The sequence below is a fragment of the Rhea americana genome, unplaced genomic scaffold, assembly GCF_003343005.1.
Source record: "Rhea americana isolate MKP2758 unplaced genomic scaffold, rheAme1 scaffold_134, whole genome shotgun sequence".
Taxonomy (NCBI): domain Eukaryota; kingdom Metazoa; phylum Chordata; class Aves; order Rheiformes; family Rheidae; genus Rhea; species Rhea americana.
Genome location: NW_028185417.1, coordinates 2,139,262 through 2,163,824, shown reverse-complemented (window position 1 = coordinate 2,163,824; position 24,563 = coordinate 2,139,262). Strand labels below are relative to the sequence as shown.

General features: G+C 39.1%; 1 protein-coding gene across 2 annotated transcripts in view; it reads right to left on the bottom strand.

Moving 5' to 3' along the window:
- SNX9 (sorting nexin 9) overlaps positions 1 to 24,214 on the bottom strand; it is a 46,143-nt gene extending 21,929 nt beyond the window's left edge. Inside the window, exons 1-9 of one of the 2 annotated variants that reach the window (XM_085297997.1) lie at positions 24,132 to 24,214; positions 21,641 to 21,715; positions 20,318 to 20,440; positions 6,759 to 6,942; positions 5,881 to 6,034; positions 4,370 to 4,454; positions 3,411 to 3,536; positions 2,996 to 3,113; positions 420 to 550 (exon numbers count right to left, since the gene is read on the bottom strand). In XM_085297997.1, the coding sequence (XP_085154123.1) occupies positions 420 to 550; positions 2,996 to 3,113; positions 3,411 to 3,536; positions 4,370 to 4,454; positions 5,881 to 6,034; positions 6,759 to 6,942; positions 20,318 to 20,440; positions 21,641 to 21,715; positions 24,132 to 24,209 (1,074 nt within the window). In that variant the 5' untranslated portion in view covers positions 24,210 to 24,214. The remainder of the gene's footprint in view (positions 1 to 419; positions 551 to 2,995; positions 3,114 to 3,410; positions 3,537 to 4,369; positions 4,455 to 5,880; positions 6,035 to 6,758; positions 6,943 to 20,317; positions 20,441 to 21,640; positions 21,716 to 24,131) is intronic. The other variant, XM_085297998.1, reaches the window with a different exon arrangement.
- Between the last annotated feature and the right edge of the window lie 349 nt (positions 24,215 to 24,563).

Genomic DNA, 24,563 nt, shown 5'->3' with positions numbered 1-24,563 from the left:
TAACAGGAAAATTGAAGAGGGGCTGTTATATCAGACAAGACCATAGTTAGCAAAGCTGTACCAGAAGACTTTAGCAGCCAATAAATTCAACATATTTGGATCACAGCAGCAGTCAAAGGAGTTCTTATAATTGCTCTCCTTTCTATTGAAGGACACAAACTTAAAAGATTGGAAACAAAATTGCTTTAAAGAGACTCCTGTCTGTTAGGACAGCAAGTTAACATTTCACAAAGCAAGTTTATTTCTCATTTTAATCAATGAGTTAAGTATAGTAAATCCAGCATTTTGCAGCTCTTCATTCCTGCCCACTGGGGGGCAGACAAACCAGACAACTATAAAACTGAACTGTCTGAAAAGGGTGATGGTGGTAGAAAACAATTCCTCATTTCTGATCTTTTTGTGTGAACATTATTTCCTACCTTTTCATCTCGGAAATTGAGAAATTGCTGGAAAACTTCACTTTCTGAAACAACAGGATGGCGACACATTCTTGTCATCCAAGCTTGCAGCCTCTCCATACGCATTTTGATAAATTCTTCTTCAAAGCGTCCTATAATACATTTAACAAAGATTGTTACATTTCCAGTTTATTAACCTCAGGGGTTTGTTTGTTTTGTTTTTTGCTTTAATTAAACAGGACCTGTGATTTATCTGGTGAGTTGTCACAATGAATACAGAATTTACATGAAAAAAAAACATTATCTGGACAAATCAGAAGAGCCTTAAAATACAGTATATTGATTACTGCAGAGAGAACTGCTCATTTTAAAGATGATCAAGAAATACTAAATCCTTACAATCTTCACACCCAATCTGGATCAGTTGCCGGGGGTGGGAGAGTGGGGGAAAAGGAGCACTTTTGGATGAAAAACAACATATTCAGGTGACCCAAGAGARAAGTTAGACACAGTCTCAGAATGTAGACATCTTATAGACAGAGTTTATTCAACCCTTTGGTCAAGATGATGCTCAGAAGAGTTAGAGAAAAGGAACGTTAAGTCCTAGCTAACAAGATGCTAACAAAGCACGTGAAACTGTACTCTGCTCAAATACGAAGAGCAGATTCAAAAAAGCAATACCTTCCATAAATACATTTCTTTATAGGTAAATGGATATGTCAAAAAATAACAAAAAACTTGATAAATCATATGTGCAAACTGAATAGAATGCATACATGTAAGACTCAATAATATATTTCTTTTCTAGTGAAGAGATTTAGCACAAACTGTTTTAAAAGTAGGTAACCAAAAGAAATATTTCTACCAGTACYGTTTCTCCACTGTATTTAGAAGAATCTTTCAATTTTAGCACAAACTGGGTCCTCTTGAGAGAAGGACAATGCTTCCTGAAGAAGCATTTCTAATTTAAAAAATGCACTGTTGGACTTCTAAAGCGTACAGTGAATAGGATGTATCTGAAAGAGATGAGAGATTCTGCTAGCACACCAACTGTTCCAGTTTCCACAGCWGGCTACAGGGCAAAACTTGAACACATGTACTCTCTCAATATAATCTCACCGTATAGTTACTATGGCAGCAGCTCACAAGAGGTGTGTCCCTCCCCCCTTTTTTTAATTGCAAATCAGGAAACTGGCAAAACTACAGCCAATGAAAAATTAAACGTTGGTACAAGCATACTTCCTGCAGATTAGCTAGTGAAACAAAACAGACACTATAGAAGAAAGAGTGTAACATTTGGAACTTGTAATCTAGTCATTACGCRTATCACTACCAGCAAAATCATGATCATCCTCTGAGCAAAGCCAATCTATTTGCATGGAATCCAAGACTAATGGGCAGAAAAAGATACTTTTCTAGACAGTCTTCAGAAAMAAGCCTCCCAAACAAAATGAAAGATTCATTCCATTTTTCAAAGAAAGCTGCTTCTACCATCCCCAAAGAAAGGGGGGGACGGGAGAGCAAGTTTTTTTGGCACAAGACTAACAAATCAGCTTCTCCCGTTGAGATGCCAAACTCAGTCTTTTATGATACAGTTACAATGAAATCTGGAGACCCTATCAGGTCTTCAGATTTCTTTTTTTAGTTGACATGCACACATGTAAGTAAATACTGGTGAATTCTAAATATGAGGCCAGCAAAGGGGAGGAAGTCACTTCCTCACTTTTCAGTTTCCTCGGCATTTTTCCCAGCATTTACATCAATGCTTAGCTTTCTTCAAACACAGTAGAGCTGTTGCATTTATAGTGATGCCCACAGACACATGATTGGCTACATGCCAGCTTTTGTATATTTGGTTTTGGCTGGTTGTCTTAAATGCTGTGTAAAAATCTTATCAGAAAACACACAAGTGGAAATAGCAGAAGTAATGCATTTTCCTCCTATTGGTGCCCAATCTTCTCTTCACAAACACTCTAGCATATACTTGTAAAAGGATAACCAGAGRCCACTGAAAAAACACACATTCTCCCAGACACTCAGTGCAGTGGCTGAACTCATGAATGTTTAAGAGTTCAATCCCACTTTCCCCTTCAGAGAGTTTGATCAAGCTGAACTAACATCAGATGTGGCAGAAAATTATACAAATGAAAAATACTTTTTAATCAAGTATCAAGAAAAACAGCTGCAACCTTTTTGTTAACAACAAAACAAAAGGTTTGTCATGGACTAAGATCCTCCCTTTCCTCCAGAAAAGGCAGAAGAAATGAAACCAGTTTTCCAGGTAATCAGCAAACACAGAACATAATATTCATTACTGGAGAGAAGAGATGATTTTTTTTTCTTTTCTGTAATAACTAGGGTTTTCTTAATCACTAGATTAGATTAGAGGACTAAATCTGAATTCTGAAATATGTTCCTGTTGGCCATGTTCTGTTATCAACAGACCTTCATATCTCATCATCAATTCTGAMCAGTGAAGATTCTTTTATAACTTCTCTAAACATAATGAAAAAAAGAAAACAGTAAGGAACAGTGAAATCACGCACAAAAGTGATCTCTATTTCTCATCCCATGAATTCACAACTGRGAACACTTACCTGTTACTTGCTTGTCTGGAAGAGATGGGATTGGAATGGCTAATCCAAATTTAACCAGGAGACGCTCATATAACCAATCAAAGTGCTTGTATCTGTGGTTGACAGACCGATTAGTGTTCTGTAAAAGAAACACAGCTCTAAATTTTCACAGGCATCTACAGAGAGTGATATGAAGCAAGGGTGTCCAAAATAGTAAACTTACATTTAAGGTTCTACATAATAACTTGTAATTACATTCCATAATGACAGAAGAATTGGAAACAGAAAAAAAAAACAACAAAAAAACTAACTCTTTAAAAACAATGTGACAGCTATCACTTATTGTTACAATCTAGCTACCAATTTACACAAGCTATATTATGTGTAAAGTGACCTCTAGCTATGAGAGAGAATATCCTGTTTCAGACACACTTACAGTGCAGGTCAGCTGATAYTCAATGTAGCTCTTGAGACCATACATTTTGGAACCTTTTTTGGGATCAGCCACGACACAGTCAAAAGTAGAGGTAGGATAAACCCACATTGGGCCATAATCACCAATCTGTCAGGAATTGCAAACATTATCTTTATTATAAATACATCATGTTGTACCACGCGCAAACAAGAATATAAATATTTAMGTGAAAGAAGCCCATTTTGAAAATTGAGATCCTAACTCCCTCCATTAGAAAGTTTCTGTTCATTTTAGTGAGAGTTTGAGACTCAAATATTACCAGATCTCTTTTTAAGGCGTACTCCTAAGTTTCTCCTACAAGGATACTGCAGCAGTGAACTGCTGGGAGACAGACACTGCTGCAGATTGCTACTTATTGCTACTTTTACCTAGAATATCCAATACCCAGAACAGTCTATTAATTAGCTCAGAAAGCAACCTGACCATCACAACTGCAAACTTCTGTTAATGTAGCTCCTCTGTATGAGATAACTATCATGACAGCTGATAGTGTATGCATCTACTCTCCCTACTTAGCCCTCTCCCCTAATAAGGCTCATTTTCATGATCATAAGTAATGTAGATCAGCTGTCCAGCGAGAGATAAAAAGTATTAAAAGTATTAAAAGAGAGTATTAAAAAGAAGAAAACAAAAAGATTCCCAGTACACATGGAAAAAGCAAGGAGTTAAGACTTGACCCTAAAAAATCCCTTAGCGGTACAGGATTCTGAAACATGGTCTACCATGACTTGACATGTTTAAATGGCATACAATTCTCTTACGAAAGTTCTGTTTTTAACTGTATGTTCTGTACCAATTTTTTCTGACATACATGTAAAAGACTCTGGGGCTAAAAGTTAAGGTGAGAAAGAAAGGGAAAGAAGGGGAAGGAAAAAAAAAAAAAACAAACCAAACAAAACCACACACACACACACACTTACTATTATGGGAATCTTTTCTTTGGGTTTTGCTAGCTGCTTTGCCAACAGATACTGTTCCATCCCAGGTTTTGCAAATCCAGGAAATCTAACCAAAGAAACCAAGCAATCAATTTATTTTTCATTCTCCCTCCTTTGACTTACGCAGAATTCCCAGCCACTTTATATAAACACATCTTAGTATTTCTCAAGTATAAAGAAGAATTATCCCAGGTGAAATACGTGCTAAATGTGGATTTAACAACTAGCAATTTGCGTCTCAAAAAGCAGAAAAGCYTAAGAAACAGGAATTAACAGGAAACTTAGCAATATCTGTCACTCCATCAGAGCCCACTCCCAGCAGGGGTACACATGCACATACGCACACACACCCCTGCCTATTTTAGATGATGAGAATTCAATCACCTGAAAGAACAATGAACTATAAATTCATTAAGTTCTTCCTATAAACTCATTAAGTGCTTCTAAATATGAGTGAGGTTAAATATTTTATTCACTACACCAATTAAAAAAAAAAAAAAGACCACAACATAAACACTAACATCCTGCAAGTCCACACAGAAGGGCTCAGAGAAGACAAGGATTGKTTCTCCTTCTTATTAGAATACTTACCCCTTGATATACTACCAATCTACCATTAGCTCGCAGAAACATCAGATGTAAAGTAGGGCTTCACAGAACTATGCTCCTGAATGAGGTATGTTTATGCTGGTCATACTACATGGATTTGCAACAAGTAGATGCCATAGTGACACAGTAATACTGTTGCAAAACCAGACAAAACCTCCACAGATGAACAGAGTCTGTTGCTGCATGACAAGTCCTTAAGTTCAGTTACACACCTCAGGAGACAGTTATTCTACTATCATTTTCTGTTCTTTCACTCATTTTAAGATTACTGAACAGTAGCTTCTCAGACTGATAACAGTTACAAAATAAACAAAACTTAAGTTATGAGATAATACTAGCATAAATACTAGAAAAGCTTTGTCCTGTTGTAAGGTTTTTTGGTTTTTTAAATTTTAATCTACCAATCATGGGGTGGGGAGAGAGGGGCAGGGAAATCAAGCTTCCTATGACTCAAGGATCAGCCTGGGCTGATGCACCAACACAGGAGAACAGAACTGTCTCCTACTTCTGGCAACTCAAACTGGCAGTGAACTCTGGGGCAGCATGGCTGATTAGCTTTGCTATATCTACAAGCCACCCATCAGCTTTCCCTCAGCACATACAGAGTGCTAAAGAGGGCTAAATTTTAAAGAACAGTGGGAGAAGTTCAGACCCCATAGAAACAGCATTTGACTGTCTGTTATGCCTCCAAAATATACAGTTATGTCATGCACTCCATGAATTTATCCTCTCTGATCACTTAGGGGCTGTGCTGAATTACAAACCCATCTCCACCTCAAACTGGTAATATTTCCATTGCCTATTTCTAGTAGATTGAATGGAAACACACTTCCACAACTCAAATTCCAGTTCTCCTTAGTGTATACACATTTGTCCCACATTACTTGTTAAGTGGTAACTTCATAGCAGCTGCACGAGAGTTTGCACGCTGGGGCCCCCCAGCCTCTGATGGCTCAGTCTCCTTGTAACCGAGATAAGATGGTGAAGTTGATTTTGGGTCATCCCAGTCATCATCCCAATCATCGTCATCAGCAGCTGCTAAAGCACAGAAGAAGGAAAAGAAGAAAAGTTAGATTTTTTTCTTTACAAAAAGGAAGCAGCCACCTCAGCATTCATAYACAAATGATCAACAAGGTGAAGATATTAAGCACTAACCCACAGCCTCATATTTTTTGATTCTTTTATCAGTTATTCCCTTCACCTGCCTTTTCAAAACACAGCTTATAGGACACTACACTAGAAATCCACTGAGGGGAAAAAAAATTGCTGGTGTGTTAAAACAAATCCTAGAGTGTTCCATATTCATACAGTCCAGGTTAGCATTCCCCAGATTTAAGTTCTCTTCATTTAAACCTTAACAAAAAAGGTGAGGAAGCTTTCTGAGAGACTAGCTAGTACTTCAAATTTAGAGATTAGATCAGGCCTCTTCACAGGCCTGAGGGCACAAATTTAAGGGTGTGCATTTTCAGAGTTCTTCTCATGCATGTTGAACATGCCTGGGAATTGATCATTTATGTGCAAGACTGGCTTGCCAAATCTCCATGCAGGTTTGATGTGCATGTTCTTGTATATCACCTGAACTCTTTTTTTTCCCCCTAATTAAAAAACATTACTTTAGTAGCCTGTTTACCCAAATGGTGATTTGCTAACAGTAAGTTTTTCAGTTTTATAAATCACATTCTGTAGTTAGGAAAGGTTAGGCAGTTCCCACATCTATTGCTCATCTATTCTAATTTATTCAAAAATAAAAGTATTAGCATACCTGGTCCTTGATATGCCTGTGGATGACCAAATGCCGCTGCTGCTTCCCAGTTATTTGAAGCACTGTTTCTCTGCCCAGCTGTGCTTTCAGGTTTTGTTGCCCAGCTATCACCAGCGTTTCCATTATCCCAGTTCCCAGACTTCCCAGCGTTCCAGCTTGACCAAGGATCATTGGCATTGTTTACCTACATTATAGGAGACAAATAGGAGACAAAAATGAAGAAAATGCTGAAGAAAGCAGAGGTGATATACTTTCTTCTCGGAGCTTTTGCTCCCCTGCTGATAGGCTACAAATCTGCATGCAGCACTTCACTGGTTTGGTTTAGGWGCAGCAGCTCAGCCTCAAGTCCACTGCATTTTTAAGAGCTGCGTAGCACCTCGAAGGCCTGATAAGCTTTTCAGTAATGTGACACTAGTACATACTTAGTAATAGTGTTCCATCTCCTTAGGGAAATCAAATTACTTCTTCCAACAACATTATAAAGCACCTTACCTACAGTAATTACTTTACGCTAACACCAGAAGTTTGGTGCATGTGACCTATCATACACACAAATTTGCACAGTCAGAAGTCAATGACTAAGACTTTATTGAATGCTTTATTTTACTAGAGTGAGATTAGTGGCTTCGTTAGAAGCAAACTATAAGTCTCCCATCTATCACTGTTGGTGTGACAGTTCAGGAGTTGTGCCCAGCAACCTGCTCRACTTCCTTGCCAGGGGTTACCTCATTTACAGCAGAGATGAGGGAAGGAAACAAGCATCTCAGAGAACAGAGCCCAGCATCTCCCTGTAAACTTACTCCCTCAGCACAAGCTTCTGACAAAGGTAAATCATATTTACCCTTCTGCTGATGCTGCTGTGGAKGTGGAAACCTCAGGGAAAGAGTGTACAGCAAATATGTCTCAAACTACTACATCAATTTGTCAAAGTTTATCTGTCAGTACATTGGATTAATAGCTTAGCATCCTGCTTGGCTCTTTTTGCTTTTAACACTACACTTTGAAAATGCATTGACTAGTTAAGTGTATTCCACTCCAGCCATTTTTAGTGCAGACTAGCTGGCAGCAAGGAAAAACAACAAATCAAAACCCACATACCCAAAGTGTAGAAGGAAGGAGGAGAAGAAGGGGAAGGAAAGCAAACAAAGTCTACAAAGCTTGTCTTGTTCAGCAAAGGGAGAAATTGAGTTTTGCAAAAAGAAAAGCCCTGAAGACCTACAGAAATCAGTGCACTATCCTTATGTAGCAGCATCTCACAAAAGGTAAATCTAATAGTAATTAATTGCTATTAGATGATAAAATTTCCATGAAATCTGGAGCATCTGCTAGAACAGAACTTTTAAAAAACTCACTGAAATCTATGTTAGTCTTCTCAAACACTGCAGAAGAATTGAATGTTTGTTTCTTCTACAAAAAACCCACACACAGCAAGTTCACATTCTATTCCCCCCCATCCCACATTCTCCAATTTGTATTTCAGCTTACGGACAAGTCTATTTCTCTACAAAATCTGAGTACAATCTGGTTYATTWTGKGGATTTGAAGCATCCTCTTGTAAGCAAAAAAAAAAAAAAAAGCCTTGTTTGTGCAACAAATAAGTGTTCAGAAGGTAAACATTACAAGTGTTTTTTGGCATTCAATCTGTTTAAAAGACAAAAACCCAACTACTTTTACAGATTTTTAGATTTAAGGCTGCAATTACGATTTTCCTTTAGATCCTTTGGTTGAGGAGGAAAGGATTAGAGACCTTCTGGGCAGGCTAGGCATCCACAAATCCATGGRCCCAGATGGGATGCACCCACGGGTACTGAGGGAGCTGGCGAATGTTATTGCCAAGCCGCTTTGCATCATTTTTGAAAGGTCCTGGAGAACTGGAGAGGTGCCTGAGGACTGGAAGAAAGCCAGTGTCACTCCAGTCTTCAAGAAGGGCAAGAAGGAGGACCCAGGCAACTATAGGTCGGTCAGCCTCACCTCCATCCCTGGAAAGCGGATAGAATAGCTCATTCCGGATGTCATCTCCGGACGTACRGAGRAGAAGGTGATCAGGAGTAGTCAGCATGGATTCACCAAGGGGAAATCCTGCTTAACCAACCTGATGGCCTTCTATGATGGAATGACTGGCTGGGTAGACGGGGGAGAGCAGTGGATGTTGTGTACTTTGACTTAAGCAAYGCTTCYGACACTGTCTCCCATAACATCCCCCTAAGCAAGCTCAGGAAGTGTGGGTTAGACGAGTGGACTGTGAGGCAGATTGAGAACTGTCYGAAAGGCAGAGCTCAGAGGGTCATCATCAGTGGCGTGGAGTCCAGTTGGAGGCCTGTGGCTAGTGGAGTTCYCAAGGCCTCAGTACTGGGTCCCATCCTGTTCAACTTATTCATCAATGACCTGCAAGAGGGGACAGAGTGCATCCTCAGAAAGTTTGCTGATGATATGAAGCTGGGAGGAGTGGTTGACACACCTGAGGGCTGTGCTGCCATTCAGAGAGACCTGGACAGGCTGGAGAGCTGGGCAGGGAGGAACCTCATGAGGTTCAACAAGGGCAAGTGCAGAGGGTCCTGCACCTRGGGAGGAATAACCCCAGGCACCAGTATAAGCTGGGGGCTGACCTTCTGGAGAGCAGYTCTGCAGAGAAGGACCTGGGAGTGCTGGTGGATGACAGGTTGACCATAAGCCAGYAATGTGCCCTTGTGGCCAAGAAGGCCAACAGTCTCCTGGGGTGCATTAGGAAGAGTGTTGCCAGCAGGTGGAGGGAGGTGATCCTGCCCCTCTACTCAGCCCTGGGGAGGCCTCATCTCGAGTACTGTGCCCAGTTCTGGGCTCCCCAGAACAGGAGAGACATGGAGCTACTGGAGAGAGTCCAGCGTAGGGCTACGATGATGATCAGAGGGCTGGAGCACCTGCCCCTATGAGGAACGGCTGCGAGAGCGGGGCCTCTGTAGCCTGAGGAAGAGAAGACTGAGGRGGGGATCTTATCAATGTGTACCTGAAGGGAGGGTACAAACTCTTTTCAGTTGTCCCATGTGACAGGACAAGAGGCAATGGGCAGAAACTGAAGCACAGGAAGTTCTGCCTGACCGTGAGGRGGAATTTCTTCCCTGTGAGAGTGATGGAGCACYGGMACAGGTTGCCCAGAGAGGTTGTGGAGTCTCCTTCTCTGGAGATCTTCAAGGCATGCCAGGACGCAACCCTGTCTAACATGCTCTAGGTGACCCTGCTTAAGCAGGGGGGTTGGATGAGATGATYTCCAGAGGTCTCTTCCAACCTTACTGATTCTAYGATTCCTCAMTGCTAAAAATGTCAAAACAGTCCTAACAATAAGAACGACACATTTTGTCCACCACTTACTAGAAAAATGAATACTCTTTTCTATCAGACATAGCTGTACTTATGCTGACACAYTGCTGTTCTACCAATTTACTTTAAGCTAATAATTTAGTTCTGTTAAAGAGCTCTGCTTTAATTTTTTTCCCAAAATATAGTCTTCTTACAGCCAGACTTCGCAGGCAACATCAAACCTCTGTAAGACCTGAAAACGCTTGAGACCTACATCATTGAAATCATATGGCAGCAGCTCTTTATACCCAGAGTCAGGTAACTCAGTTGGATACATGCAAATGACACTTCCCCAGGAGCTGGAGATGAAGGCCAAGGCTTCGCATGGTGGGGAATCACCATTTGGAAGAATGGTGAAATTTTCTGAGAAATCAGAAAAAACAGACAGCAGTAGGTGTCTCCAGGGCCTGGAGAGAAAAGGATTTTGTGGACTGCTTCTATACAGATAAGGGTTTCGGGTTTTTTGAACAATAAACTGATAYGAGAAGACCGCTCTCTTGGGGAACTAAACTGCTGAGGTCTACTTAATTCTTGGACAGCTGACATATAGGACTACTCTCATGTTTTACAAAGAAGTTGGCAGTAGTGTATAAGGCATCAGTCTGTTCTTCCTAGGATGTTTAAAAACATCTTAGAAAAAACATCATACATGCCATCAGAGTTTAACATCYTTCCTAAAGGAAAATGCATACACATGGGAAAGAATGAGCCTACTTCTAACTTAACTTAGAGCACCTAGAAAAGAAGAGTTTGCATAACATTCRTTTGCATATACTTCTGCAATGTATGCTGTGCTGATGACTGGCAAATGAAAGTCCTGAAGTGGGATGACTGCCAGAAGGCTGAGTAAAGTTTTCCTCTTCTCTGTAGCTCATGTGAAACCTGGTACCAGAGTGGGTGGCAAAGAAAGCTTAAGATCTGCTGCAAAACAAGGGGCTGTAATAGGCAGTAATATTAATATTGAGTGCACTACTAAAAAGAACGTCTGTCAAGAGTGATCACCTCAAAGCTTAAAAGTAGCTGCTGATATACATGTTGTACAGTGATGTTGTACAGCAAGGGGAAATGAATTACTTAAGTTGTTCTTTGTAACTAATCCATCTTTCTTCAAATGTTTGCCTATGTACACACACATTGTGGACAAACAGCAGCCAAAAATCACCTGAAGAAAGGTTCAGGTATCCAAAATACTCAAGGTCCCACAACACTATGGAGGCCCCAGTAGAGACACAGCATTTGTTAGAAGAGCAATCACAGCYCCACTCAGCAGCTCTGCAGATCTCAGCAGCTGACAAATTCCATAAAGCCATTATTAGAGTGGCTGAGCTCTGGTTGAATGAACCCTAATTAAACCAGCAAGTATTCTGTAAGTGATTAAATTACACATTCTCACACCTTTGCTTTTCCAGTAACTGAAACTGAGACTCTTCTGGATCACTCTTTAGTTAGCACAAGAAAAAGAGTCAGTTTAAAAACTTCTTCAGTTAATATAACTTGACAAAGCACACCTAACATCTATGTATGCAAAGCAATCCTCAAATGAAAATCTACAAGAAGAAAATGCCGTATCATGCATACTTAAATTAATYAACCTCCATATGAAAGGCTGCGTCTCTTCCTTGAGCATGAACATTAAGTATACCTGAGATTTAACTCAAGGGTAACCTTCTTAAAGGCAGCCAAGTTTCACCTTTGTAGACTGTTATGGCCTCGCTCACTCCTGCTGTACCAGAGAAAAAAAGGCAATTAGGGAAACAGAAGGAGGAAGGGGCACTTTACTAAATATTTTAAGATTCATCCATTAAGCATAGGGTGTGAGTGTGAGTCCAGTATGTTTTTTGAAGACTTAATTATAGCTGAGTAAGTAGAAAAAGATCCAYAACAGGAAAAGCCTCAGCTTAGGGATATAAGGTCAGTATCTTCACCAAATGAATCATGAGTGAAACAGAAAAAAGCAGTGTCTGTTAAGAATCCAAAGTCATAGCCAGTAATGTTAAGAAATGTTGCTAAGGCCTCTCTTTCTCTCTGTCCTGACTAAAAGTCTTTTTTGATGCCAAATAAGTTATTYCTGGCAGACTCTTTCTGGATATTAACAGTATGCTTCTGATGAAAAAAATCAATTCACTCTACTCCTGGGGGTCAAACACCAATCCAAACTCAGACGCTAAAACTCAGCTGAGTAGCTAAAAAGATACAGGTAGGCCATCTAGATGATAATCTCCAAATGTAAGAAATACACCTTGAAATCTACTCTGAGAGACAGAAGTTGTGCTGAAGTAGTGAACAGGAATGTAAGTCCAAGCAGATCAAGGGAAGTCCAGGAAGTCATCCTATGGCCCACACTGCAGTGACAAGTGTTACACTCTCAAAAAGGTGTTGAAAAGTGACAGACAGCAGAGTTAAATAGCAGGATATACAGGGAAGTCACTGTGGCTTAGTTGAAAAAGTCACAGGAATTAACATACTTCTCCAACTTTATAGCTTCCTTAGTTACAACACACATGGAGAAAAAGCTTTGGGGACAGTCAGACACTCAAAGGTCTCTGGATAGCAGTGCTTCTGAATAGATACATATATAAAGCAAATAAAGACAGGCACCCTGAATAGATACATATATAAAGCAAATAAAGACAGGCACCCTACTAACAAAACTTGTTTTTCCAAAGAGAAATGTGAAGGGTTCACACTGCAGCAATCACAGAATTGTATTCACTATGCAGCATTTATCATGGAATAAGCATGTACTTTAGCAGATACTGAAGTAGCTGCCATGCCCATGATATTTCACTATCAAGCTTACTTCTTGGTAAATCATTAATGTGTATATACCTTAACATGTCGTTGGCACCTCTTTTACTCTTAAAAGAAAGATCTTCTTTTCTATTGTACCATTTTAACCTATTCTCTCCTTAAAGAGGTCTTCTAGAAAAAGCAAAAGTGGGCTGAATTTGAGGGTACAATCAATCTTATGGACTCTTATTAGAATCTTCTTGTGGTTAAAAGCATGAAAGCAACAGCACAGAGGCCCTCCAAAAGCAGATCTGTCTCCTTAACGAGAGCCTCAGCAAAGGAGCTGCGCTTTGTSTGCTTGCAAGCTAAGTCCACCTGCTAGGCCCTTCCTTGCTTTTAGCCAGAAAAAGAAAAACCAATGCAAGAACCATGAGGAGCAGAACAATTATGTTTTTCTGTTCTTTTTCCAGTTTTATTCCCATTTCCTTACTYGTGAGGTTATTCATAGCCTAAGTGTGCTAAAGCCTGCATGACACCTGCACACTGAAAGCACAGGATTTCCATCTATTTACTCCTGATTCAACTAAAAAAATAAATACAAATAAATCCTGTTTGAGGTAGAGAATAATCTTTTTGGAAAGATGCATAATTTGAACTTGAACAAAGAATAGATACCAATGATTGGGATAGGGGAAAAAAAATCACATCTATTGCCAGCTCTTTCCAGAGGTCCTGCTCACTGCCTAAAGAAAGTGATCTTTTAATTCAAGTTTGCTTTGTTTCAACTTTCAGCCACTAAAAAACCCTGCATACGTTTGTTCAAGGAGTTCTGTCATCCAGATATGTATTTTTGTCACCCAAGCAGGCACACATAAATGGCAGTCAAGTCACATCTTGACATCCTCAAAGAGGATATAACAAGGGTGTCTTSAATCTTCATTATAAAGATACCTTTGCTATCTTAATTATCCTTGTCTTCTCTWKARGTGACTTCAGTCCATAATGGTTTCWTTTTCAAACTCAAATGATAAATTTCAGATAGTTTTCGAAGGAGCAGTCACACCAATACCAAAAACGGATGAAAACAATTCCCTATTCCTCTTTGATGTTCTCTTCTAGACATCYCAGGATGAGGTTATAAAGATTAAACACAGTTTCCACCTTTATCCTTTCTTTGTGGAAGAAGCACCATCTATTTTTGTTGTAAAACAGACTACAGGCTTTTTCCTTTTTGCCCTTCTTGGAGAAGRAATTGAAGAGGATGACCACCAAGACTTTTCAGATCAGCAGTCTGAATGACAAAYGCCAAAGCTTACTGCTTGAAATAAGAAGTACTCAATGAACAAGGAAATTAAAAATAAAGCCGAAGATAAAGAATATACTGCACTAAACCTCCTGCTGTGGGTTGGGTGGGTGGAAAAGAGTGCAACATATGAATACCATATATCTCAGGTCACTGTAAGTATGYATGCAAGTGGGAACACTCATACAAAAGCTGAAAGACTGTCACCATCACCAAATAAAAATATTCTGGTAATAACTGGTCAATGGCAAACTGCTAGACCACGATATAACTCATAAAACAAGAAGGCAAATGAAAACAAAGCTGTAAGAGAAAGCGCACAAGCACTGTAAATTGCAAAATACTACCAAAGTAGTCAGATTTTGCCTGAGGCTACAAGAGCATTATGAAGAGTGATAGAAATACTGCAGTTTAACAACTTGCTGCCTGTCACCTGAGCTTTCGCATTCCATTAGGACGGACACACATTATATATATATAAAGACAGTTCTGCAATTTGAATTGGTACAACCAGTCAAAAGCCTTTTTTTGGATGTTATTTTGTTTCAAATAAATACATGAATGCAACGCATTTCAAAGTGAGCAAGTCTGTTTCCAGTATTTTATAGCATGATTGCCTGGAATTTTTGTTAAACAGGAGTTGGTCACAAATTCCTTTTACAGGTCTGAATGCAATTTTGTGACTTAGATGTGGAAAAAAAAAGAATTGTTCTCAGGCTAAAGTTAAGAATGGAGGATGTTATATTGTCATTATCTGTAACAAGAACCGGAAGTTCCTAATCATGAAAGCAGCAAGCCAAAATAAAACATTTCAAGTATTTTTGTGCCTTYTGAAAAACAGTTTCACCCACAACTAGTTTTGCTTGCATTTCTATTTAGACATCTTTTTACTGTGCCAATAAAGAGATTATTTACACACWGAGTAACTTTACATTTAATTCTATAATAATTATATATTTTACAATATGTATTTATGCAGAGTTATAGAGAAAAGAATTTTTTTAAATCCATAAACAGTTAAAATTAYTGCAACTTCCATGGTGAGCCTCCCTATATATATTTTATGATAAGGTATTTTAGCATACTGGTTTAACAAGAAAGACTGGATCCAATCAAATATGAGTCATGCATGTCCCAAGACAATACTTCTATCTTAGTACAGGTAGGTAATGATGACAAAGAACAGGAACACTGTTGCAGGATTGCAGTAATTGATGCAAGTCATGTCTTCCACAGAAGTGGAGTAGTGCATTTTGCATTACAAGCGCTATACTTATTTTCTTCAGTCTTCACATTTASTGCAGTTTATATTTCCAGGAAGTGCAGAGGAGGGCAGGTATACAAATTTAACAACTACAATTTGTCTTTCCAGCATTAAGCTGCAACTAGCAGAAGGGAAAGAAAGTAAAGCTCTAGAATAGTTTTCTTAGCTTTCTCCTTGCACATGTTCAGCGCCTTAYGTGTACACACCAGGTATCTTATGAGTAGTCTCAGCTCCTGCACACCAAACTAGGAGTTTTCACAAGTCCCAGTCTTCTGAAGTCAAAGAYATTCTATATGTAAGCTAGTTGTTGAAGAATATGTAAATAAACAGACTATGCAGCAGCTTTCCTTCTTTCACTGAGAGAGAAACTATCTTGAGTGATTTCACATTTACCACTGGGCAATAAAATATGAACATAATAAGATTCTGTTAGCAGCTTCTTGTACTTACTCACAGGCCCTTGCTGGTCAGCCCACCTGAAAATGCTTGCTGTGTAGGTTTATTAAAGTTACACTGKAATTAACCAATAAAAATTTGCAATTCAAAATACCCCCACGAACTTGCAGAAGATATACAAGAGTAGTTTTAGCCATAATTAGATAATCAGTATCAAGAAAAGGGAACGAATTCCTCTACAAATGCAACTTATGGTTAGTAAGAAGTATTTTTTTTTAATCTTAAAAGTGGTAGATGTGGCTTTACACTACTTATGTCAATGTAACAGGTGATCACTTTCAACCTGAAATAGATAGCATTCAWTTTTTTCAGTTTCATTCTGCTTTTGTATTTAACACCAGGCTTTTGTTCTTCAAAAAAATATCTAKATTTTAAGCTACAAGGAGAAGGGAGGAAAAATCTGCATACTAAAATATATAGTATGCTGAAGTCTATGCCATTTTTTACCGTATGTGCAAACACACGTTACACAGTCTATAAGTAACTAAAGTACCTTATGACTAAAGTACCACTGATGAAACTACTGTACAGCTAAAAATGGTAGTGCCTGTTACTGAGAGGCTTAGCTTGGGTCCAATGTAGTCAGTCAGRTACACACTTTTTCTTTTTATGGAAAGGTCCAGTAGGATGATATTTGTTCATGTCTTTAAAATATACTAAAGTTAGATAAATGAAAAGTCACCATAAGCTGTGGTTCAGAACAGATGTGGATCATTAGTGTTAAAATAGTTGTTTRTGAAGCTGGAACATGTGCAAAAACCAGAAGCACATGTTTGACTCAAAAAGCACTATTCTTGATTACCTAAGCATAAGTTCCCCCAAAACAATTAAAGGAGACTACTCTAAGTAAATCTTAGACAAAGTTTGTATTTCCATATATACTCCAACTACCTACTCYCTCCCCCCCCAGTTACCAACAGAATACCATCAAGCTAGCAATCTCCTGCTTGCTTCGAGTAAGAAAGAAGCACTATTAAATAAAAGTGAATAGCAGGATATCTGCTGTTGTTGCAGCCTCTGGAAGTGACTCAAATGTCAGAGAAATAACACAAGGTGGCAGGGAGAGGGGAAAGCACCACTGTTATCTTGCATCACAGATGAGAGTTTTTCCCTTCAGTGTATTTCAAGATATTTATTTGGTTTAACATGCCATAATTTATATTCATTTCAGTGCCATTACTGCCAGTGTTACTTTAATAATGAAATAGTTTATGGGTAAGTTATTGAACTGTATATATGCAATTGCAATGAGTAATAAAAAGCAAACCACCAAAAAACCTGAGAGTTAATACTTACTCGTTCGTTGGCCCAAAAGGCAGTCTAAAATTAGTRGCCTGCATCACCACGCCAAGTAGCAATGGTTTGACAGAGAAGAATTTCCCATTCCTTTCGTTTCCCTTCTCCAGAGCTACAGGGTCAAAACTGCTTGGCTCTGCTGTGGGGGCAGGGCTGCAGCCTCTTATTTTTTGACTAATATTTTTAAAAGATCAGATGTTACACCTTCCCATAACATTTGCGATTTAACATCACACTCTCCTGTTTGTTCTTCCCCTTCTCTATTTCRAGTGTTAAAAAGTCACACAAACAAGGGAAAAACTGACTAAACTGTAGTTAACTTCATTGCTTCCTCTGAATGACTGATTTTATGCCTCTACAGGCGGCTCTGAAACATTTACCTGTTCCGGGCTATGCGGGTAGGAGCCTGTAAAAGCACAGCTGACAGCTCTACCAAAATGCTGATTGCTGGGACACAACGTAAGGAAGGAAGTGGAGAAGATTTCCCTTCTCTTTAGGAAGTGTATTTGTGCTGCCTGTGTATTGTCACTTCGCATCTGTGGCAAAGCTAGGTTTGGCACTCCACCAAAAGTCTCGCTGTGGTCACTGTGTCCTTCTCACTGAAGAAAAGGAAGTAAAGAGTAGCTGCCTTTAGGTTATTGCTTATTAATTATTTTTTCAGGAGATGATTTCCTAAACAACAACAACAAATACCTTCCTTTAAAAAAAAAAAAAAAAAATCAATCTAGGGTCAAAGCTTGGGTAATCAACAGCCTCCAGTACACCTGGAAAGTAAAGGAGTTGAGAGGCAGGTAGGTAGAAGAAGGAAGATTTATTCTGAGAGAGTGCGAAGCACGTATAGGAACTGATCTGGGAGAATGGTAACAAATTAGGGTCCTGTACTGCAAGCAGCACTCCTACTCAACAAAAATCAGTCTCCCTCCAAGATCTATCAGGGCATATTAAGACAGGGATAGAATAAAACATTGCCATTTAAGAATGCTGTTCTTAGCACACCACACTACGCCTACACATTTTAGTTCCCACTACTTTTGCCCCTCCATCACCAGGTCTGTCTACTTTAACATCTTATTCGTGGTTTTCCTATGCTCTCTATAGCCCTGATCACACAAGCATCATTTACAGATGTTAAGCCACTTCAAAACATTAAGTCAACCACTTGCAACTCTGCATCTGAAAAAGTCTAAAGTGCCTGACTTAACATTTATCGTTCATMATGAGTTAACAGAATCAAATGCAAGTACATCTAGGGACAAGGAACACAGGTCATACCCACAAAGCAGACTGGATTCTTATAAGCAGTGGCACTAATGAGAAGCTAATACTTGCAGGAGACTAGCAACTCAGTACGGCCTCTTGATGCAACACTATGACTAGAGCCAATGCAATCCTCCAGTGTAGCAGTTTTCTGTACACCAGAACAGCAACATTTAACCTTTGTATTTCACAAGAGGTACACAGGAGCAACACATGGAACTCCAATACCTCTGTTTTACAAACAAGTCACAACAAGCTTTGTTGAGAGCAGGAAAACTACTTTGCATCAAGAAAGCAAACAGGCTGAGGTGCTTCTGTTGTTGTTTAAATCACGAAGATGATCAATCACAGAATTTTTGCAAGGAGAAAATGCTATACACAGAGAACCCTCTGATCTGGTGGAAAAAGACATGACAGCTGGAAGCTGAACCCAGACTGCTCAACATACAAATTAAGTCACAAGTTCTTATTAGCAACAAGCCACTGGAACAAGCTACCAGATAAACATTAGAAGCTGAAGAAACTAGTCTTCAAATCAAGATCTGCCGCTTTTCTATAAAATATATAACCAAATAACAGCTACTGGCTCAACTACAGGACAACTGCAGAAAACAGAATACATGAGACAAAATCCTGACCATGCAACAGTGTGGTTCCTGATATGGGGGAGAACGGGAAACATGCTTATGAGCCTGCAGCAATTTCTACTAGTTTCCCCCAGATCTTGCAAGGGCTTGGCTGCATCTAGGYGCACACTCTTCTTCTCTTGCTCGGATTAATATTAGCAGTATAGTACTGTGCTGCAGTACACTATGGTACACCTGTTATCCTGATTGCTTCGCACAGAATTGGTGAACAATGGAGAGGAGCAAGACTGATAAGAATAAGGAACTGATACAGAAGATTCAAGCTTTTCACATGATATGACTGTATTCCAATATTTGTTATGAATAAACTGCAAATTGAGTATATATAGGGCCAATAAACTGCTGATCCTAAATATATACATATATATATGTATATAATATATACTGTATATACACACACACACACAATTTATTGATCAACAATGGGACAGTCACAGTGAGGTCTACAGTTCTGAATAAGCACACAGATAGAGCTGTTCAGGAGCCAAAGACAAGACGCATTAATATCATGCCTTGGCCTGGAGTATGATGAAGCACTTACAGGCACCACGGGAAGCCTCCCCCCACTCCACTCTCTCAAGCTTCTCTATTATACAGCAGCAACAATGCAAACTACATGTGATCACTGAAGCACAGCTACAATCTTCTAGTTTGAAGCTAGGCAATCTTGTATAACTCCTGGCAGCTGAATACAAGCAAGCATAAACCAAACACTACACAGCAAAAGCACTGTTGTATTCACTGTCACAGAAAAAAATATATCACATATACTCAAGAGAGATCTTGGTCCATCTCAAAGTCCTGCAATGCAAATTACAGTTAAGAAAACTAGTAGCCGATTTTTAAGCGCTCCACAAATTGGGAATGCCTCTCCAGCTGCTATGATGAGTAAAGTACTTTTCAACATGTGAGCCCTCCACATGCTGCTGTTGGAAAAAGCAATTTTTGTTCTTCTCTTGACCTCTGGTCTTTAAAGTGTTTAAGTGTTCTTGCATGTGGGATATGCTGCAGTCTGAAGACCATAATAAACAGCTTGTGTTTAAGATAACAAACATCCTCCTATACCTAACCTGAAACTAGATACTTACTATTAGACACTTAGTAAACTGACACACCAGACAAAAAGCTATGAACAAAGAAAAAAAAGGAACGAAAATACAAAGAAAAACATATGCTTCCAGCAAAATCAAAGTCCATCACTCCTTCAACYGACCAGAGGCCACACAGAAACTTGCTTCATTATCTACTGTGCCTGAAAAACCTGCAGACATACCTGACTGTTGCTCTTAGCGGCTGAGTTGGTCTGAGCTGTATTTGAAGAGAGGGAATCAAAAAAGGCTTGGTCAGCTAATGAGTTACCACAAGTAATTCCATCTTTTGCACCTTCATTTATAATCTGAAATAGAAAAAGTTATTATAAAACATTTGCCATGCTTCCATTAATCAAATTGTGCTGATTATCTTGTATGATCATCCTAACATGCTTGTCACTAGACATTAAGATTCTATGACAATTCCATATGAAGGGTTATATATGCCATTTTTGAACTYGTATTCAATTTTACCTTCTAGAAGAAGGTGTGTGGTAATGTGAAGGATTTACCTTCTCAACAGATGGAATTGGTTTGCACTATGTGCAACATGGAAAACCTGTGGCAGTGAACACCGATCCATAAATTTGCTGTGGATTAACAGGGATGTTAATATAAYTGCTCGAAAACTGTGATGATCCATTTAGGACAAGTTTGGGGAGCCAAAAAGCTACCAGATCATGAGCTCACACTAACTGAAGGAGAGAGAAGAAAAGAAAAAAAAARGRRRAAAAAAAAGAAAAAAAAAAGAGAAAGGACAACAACAAAAAAGCACCACCCACAAGACTCTGCCAGGCAGCACTACCCTCCTGTCCCATACACTTTGAAAAGCAAACAAAACACAACCAAAAAAACCACAGTACTGGAAAAGGAGGGAACAAGCCTTATGAGGAGATTGCAGGAATCACAGCTAGAAGGCATGACCTAGCTCTATGAATTAGAGGTCAAGAATTGCATTCAGCAACTCATTTCCACCTCCTCACCCAGGAATACTGGTCTTTAAACAAACCAACACACACTGAGGAGTCAGCACTGGCCCCCAGGAACAAGACGGGGGTGGGATACTGTATCCTGAACTGGAGCTCCACTCCAGAGATTATGAGCATGTGGCAACTCAGCCACAGCAAGATCATCAGTTTAGACTTTTATTAGTCATTTCATTTTCACATCTGCATCCTCTGACAGGAAAACAAAACAGTTATTGAATCATGAGAGACCCCAAACCAGAACAAAATTCAGAGTAGCCAACATCCACAGCTAACAGTGTTCACTATAGCCAAGGTCCCTTTGTATTTCTTGGGAACTCACTAAGAYGCACACTCGTTTTGAATGAGATGTTTGCACTGATCTCCAAAATCACTTACAGTTGTTTCAATGAGATTAAGTACTTTGAGCTTTAATATTGCAAGTTTTAAGTTTGAGCAACAGAGTCTGATTAGCATACCACAGGAYGGCTTTTTCAGTAGTTCTGCTTTCTTAGAACTTAACACATTGCAGTCACTTACTTCAACATAATCTGTTGGAACAAGTCCCCTCTCTCCTTGACTGTTTTTTCCTTCTAACCAGCCTCCACCAACATCCTAAAAGAAAGGGGGAGAAAAAAAGTAATATGGTAGTTTTGGCACTGGATCCCATAGCATACTTTAAACAATTCTAGAGGAAGCACCATCTTGCTTTCAAATGCAAACTGCAGTGTTTAAAAGACAGTTATGACTGTATGACCACAAACAAATTCACTTGAATCTGCTGAAGAAGCAGAGACACATTTAAACAGAGAACACTGACASATGCATGTTTCACATGGCTACTGTGGACTTCAGTTTTAACAAGTATGAGGAAAAGAACTTTGATTTTGAGCACTTTTGATCATTTATGCAACCACAGTCAATTCTTTGGGCACAGATTGCATAAAAAACACACAGAGTTATTAGTTTACTGTTTCCAAAGGCCTCATTCAACAGACAAAGAAAGAAGACTCAAGGAACGAAGTCACTGGTAATGTCTGCAGAACTGCTGCTTCACTTGCTGAAGGTGCAGCAGTGGCTGGTGCGCAGGAGCCRTGACCCACAGAAACAGTAAGTTGAGAGGCTATGCCAGACAAGAAAGAATATCTCCAGGTCTTTTGTACAAATCACATCGGTAAGTCTCATGCTATTTGTTTGGAAAGACCTTACACATTGCAACCTTAATCTCTATGGGGCAATCTCTTATTACTTGCTTTAGGCAACACAGACATACATTTTACATTAAGCAAAGTCAATTCCAGAACAATATTATCTGGAATAAGCCAGTTCTGCCCGGAATCCAGTTGTTCCTTGAACACATACGTATCAAACTAATTAACAGCTGAGAATTGCAACCACATATGCTAGACAAAACAGTTACTGAACATCAGGATATCTTGATTTACTTTGTAATAGATGTATTGGTTTATGCCTACTTTTATTCTTTCACTTCAGATTTTTATATAAGCCTCTACATAGCAAAGGGAAGTCTGCTTATTAATTRACTATTTCAAACAGTAAAGTCAATAACTTATTGGAATAAGACTTCAGTTTGATTTTTCTTATGTACCTAAAAGCTTACATTCAAGAACACAGAACAACTACACAAGCTTGGTTAATCTGCAAGTGTAATGACTTTTTGAGCCATAAACCACATTTGCACCATTGCACTTTACAATATGCACCAATGGACTCTCATAACTTGAACCACTGTTGCCTGAACTTACTACAATGAGGGGAGGAGGGAAAAAAAAAATCAAGAGCTGTTGTGGCCATCTATCCCACAGTTTCATTATGGATATTATGAAATAAATACCTTTTTGTTGTTCTTGTTTTAAATATATGGCCTTTTGAACTAATAAGAACAACCTTAAAAGTGGTAAGCTATTTGTTTAGCCCTACTTAAAATGTAAAACAACATTAATAAACTTCTTCACTTTAAAGCACTGATCTGTTGTGTACAATAGGGCAGTTAGTTAATTTTGTTGTCCCTTTAATCTTGATAAACTTTATTCAAAGTGTTACTTCTGCTGCAGCATACCACTCTGTTCTTCAGGCGGGTGCTGGTTTYATTAAATATCTGCTTCTAATATTTAAGTCAGTGGAACTTAAATGATCAGGACTATGGGTGATTATGCTCTTTAAAGACTTGGGTTCTACAGACTAAACTAATTTCTTAAGTTTCCTATACAATCAGATCAAATAAAAAAAATTTTTATGCCAGATTTAACTGTTTGCTCACAAGAAAACCTGAACCATATTACTACTGGAAATTCAGAAGTTCAATAAACTCTTTTGTTATCAATGTAAAACTGTTACAAAATAAAAGCACACCCATCATGAATTAATGTCATGTATCAGTGTTCAAGAGTATTATTGATTTTAAAATTTCTTGACAGCATCATCTTAGTACTTTCCCCACTCCTCTGCTGCACTTTAAGCATATTGCTTTAATTGTGAAAGGACCACAGATTTAGTAACAGATGTGGTAAGTTCTCTGAACATACCAGTGTCTTGGCATGCTAAAGTCAAGAATTAAAAAAATCTCTGAAAACCCTGAAACAAGTCAGTGCATTAGAATCATCATTTAAATAGAACTGGCAAGTATGCAAAAGATTACATACACCCCCAAAATGTAGGCCATTAACTAAGCAAAAAAGGATACCACATTCAGATGTGAAAGGTATCACCACCATCAGCTCCTTCCTCTGCCTTGGCGGGACCCCAGTTAGAGGGGGAGAAGTGCTGAGCAAAGAATCCTGAAGCGTGCAGGCACAGGCTGGGAGATGGTCCTGTCCCCCCAGCATTGTGCTCATGACATCTGTTTCCACAACATTACTAGAATACTCTATGTATTAATTTATTTGCTACTTTGTCAGGGGAGGGTAGCCTGTGCTTTCTTCCCATGTCACCTAACACCTCTTTTCTTCTAATTGCTAGAAACAAGTCAGGGCACTGCACTGAAGCCTTGTTTCCCTGTCATTTTTCTTACCGGGTTGGTAATTATGATGATCTCCCCCTCACTGACGGTCAGCTCGTTGTTTCCAGGCTCAGCAGCAAAATCATACATAACACGAGCCTATACGTGGAGGGAAAAACAAACAAAAGAACAGTAAGCCTTCCATCTCTTAAGCAAATTGCATGGAGACACAATCTGAACAACTCTTATTCTTAAAGAGGAGAAATAGTACTAGGTACGGGAAAAGCTGAGTGCACACAGAGCAACAAAACATGTGGGAAGCTAATGTTTTCTGCATTTGAACTCCAAACTGAGCACTAACACAAACTTTACAAGGTGAGAGTCTSCAGCAGAGCTTGTTAGAGATGACCAACACTTTCCAGAAGGCTTCACAGTTTAAGACTGGCTGTTCTCTACAGAGCCCTCATGACTACCTGTGCAACTTTCTCCGAGAGGAGAAGGAAA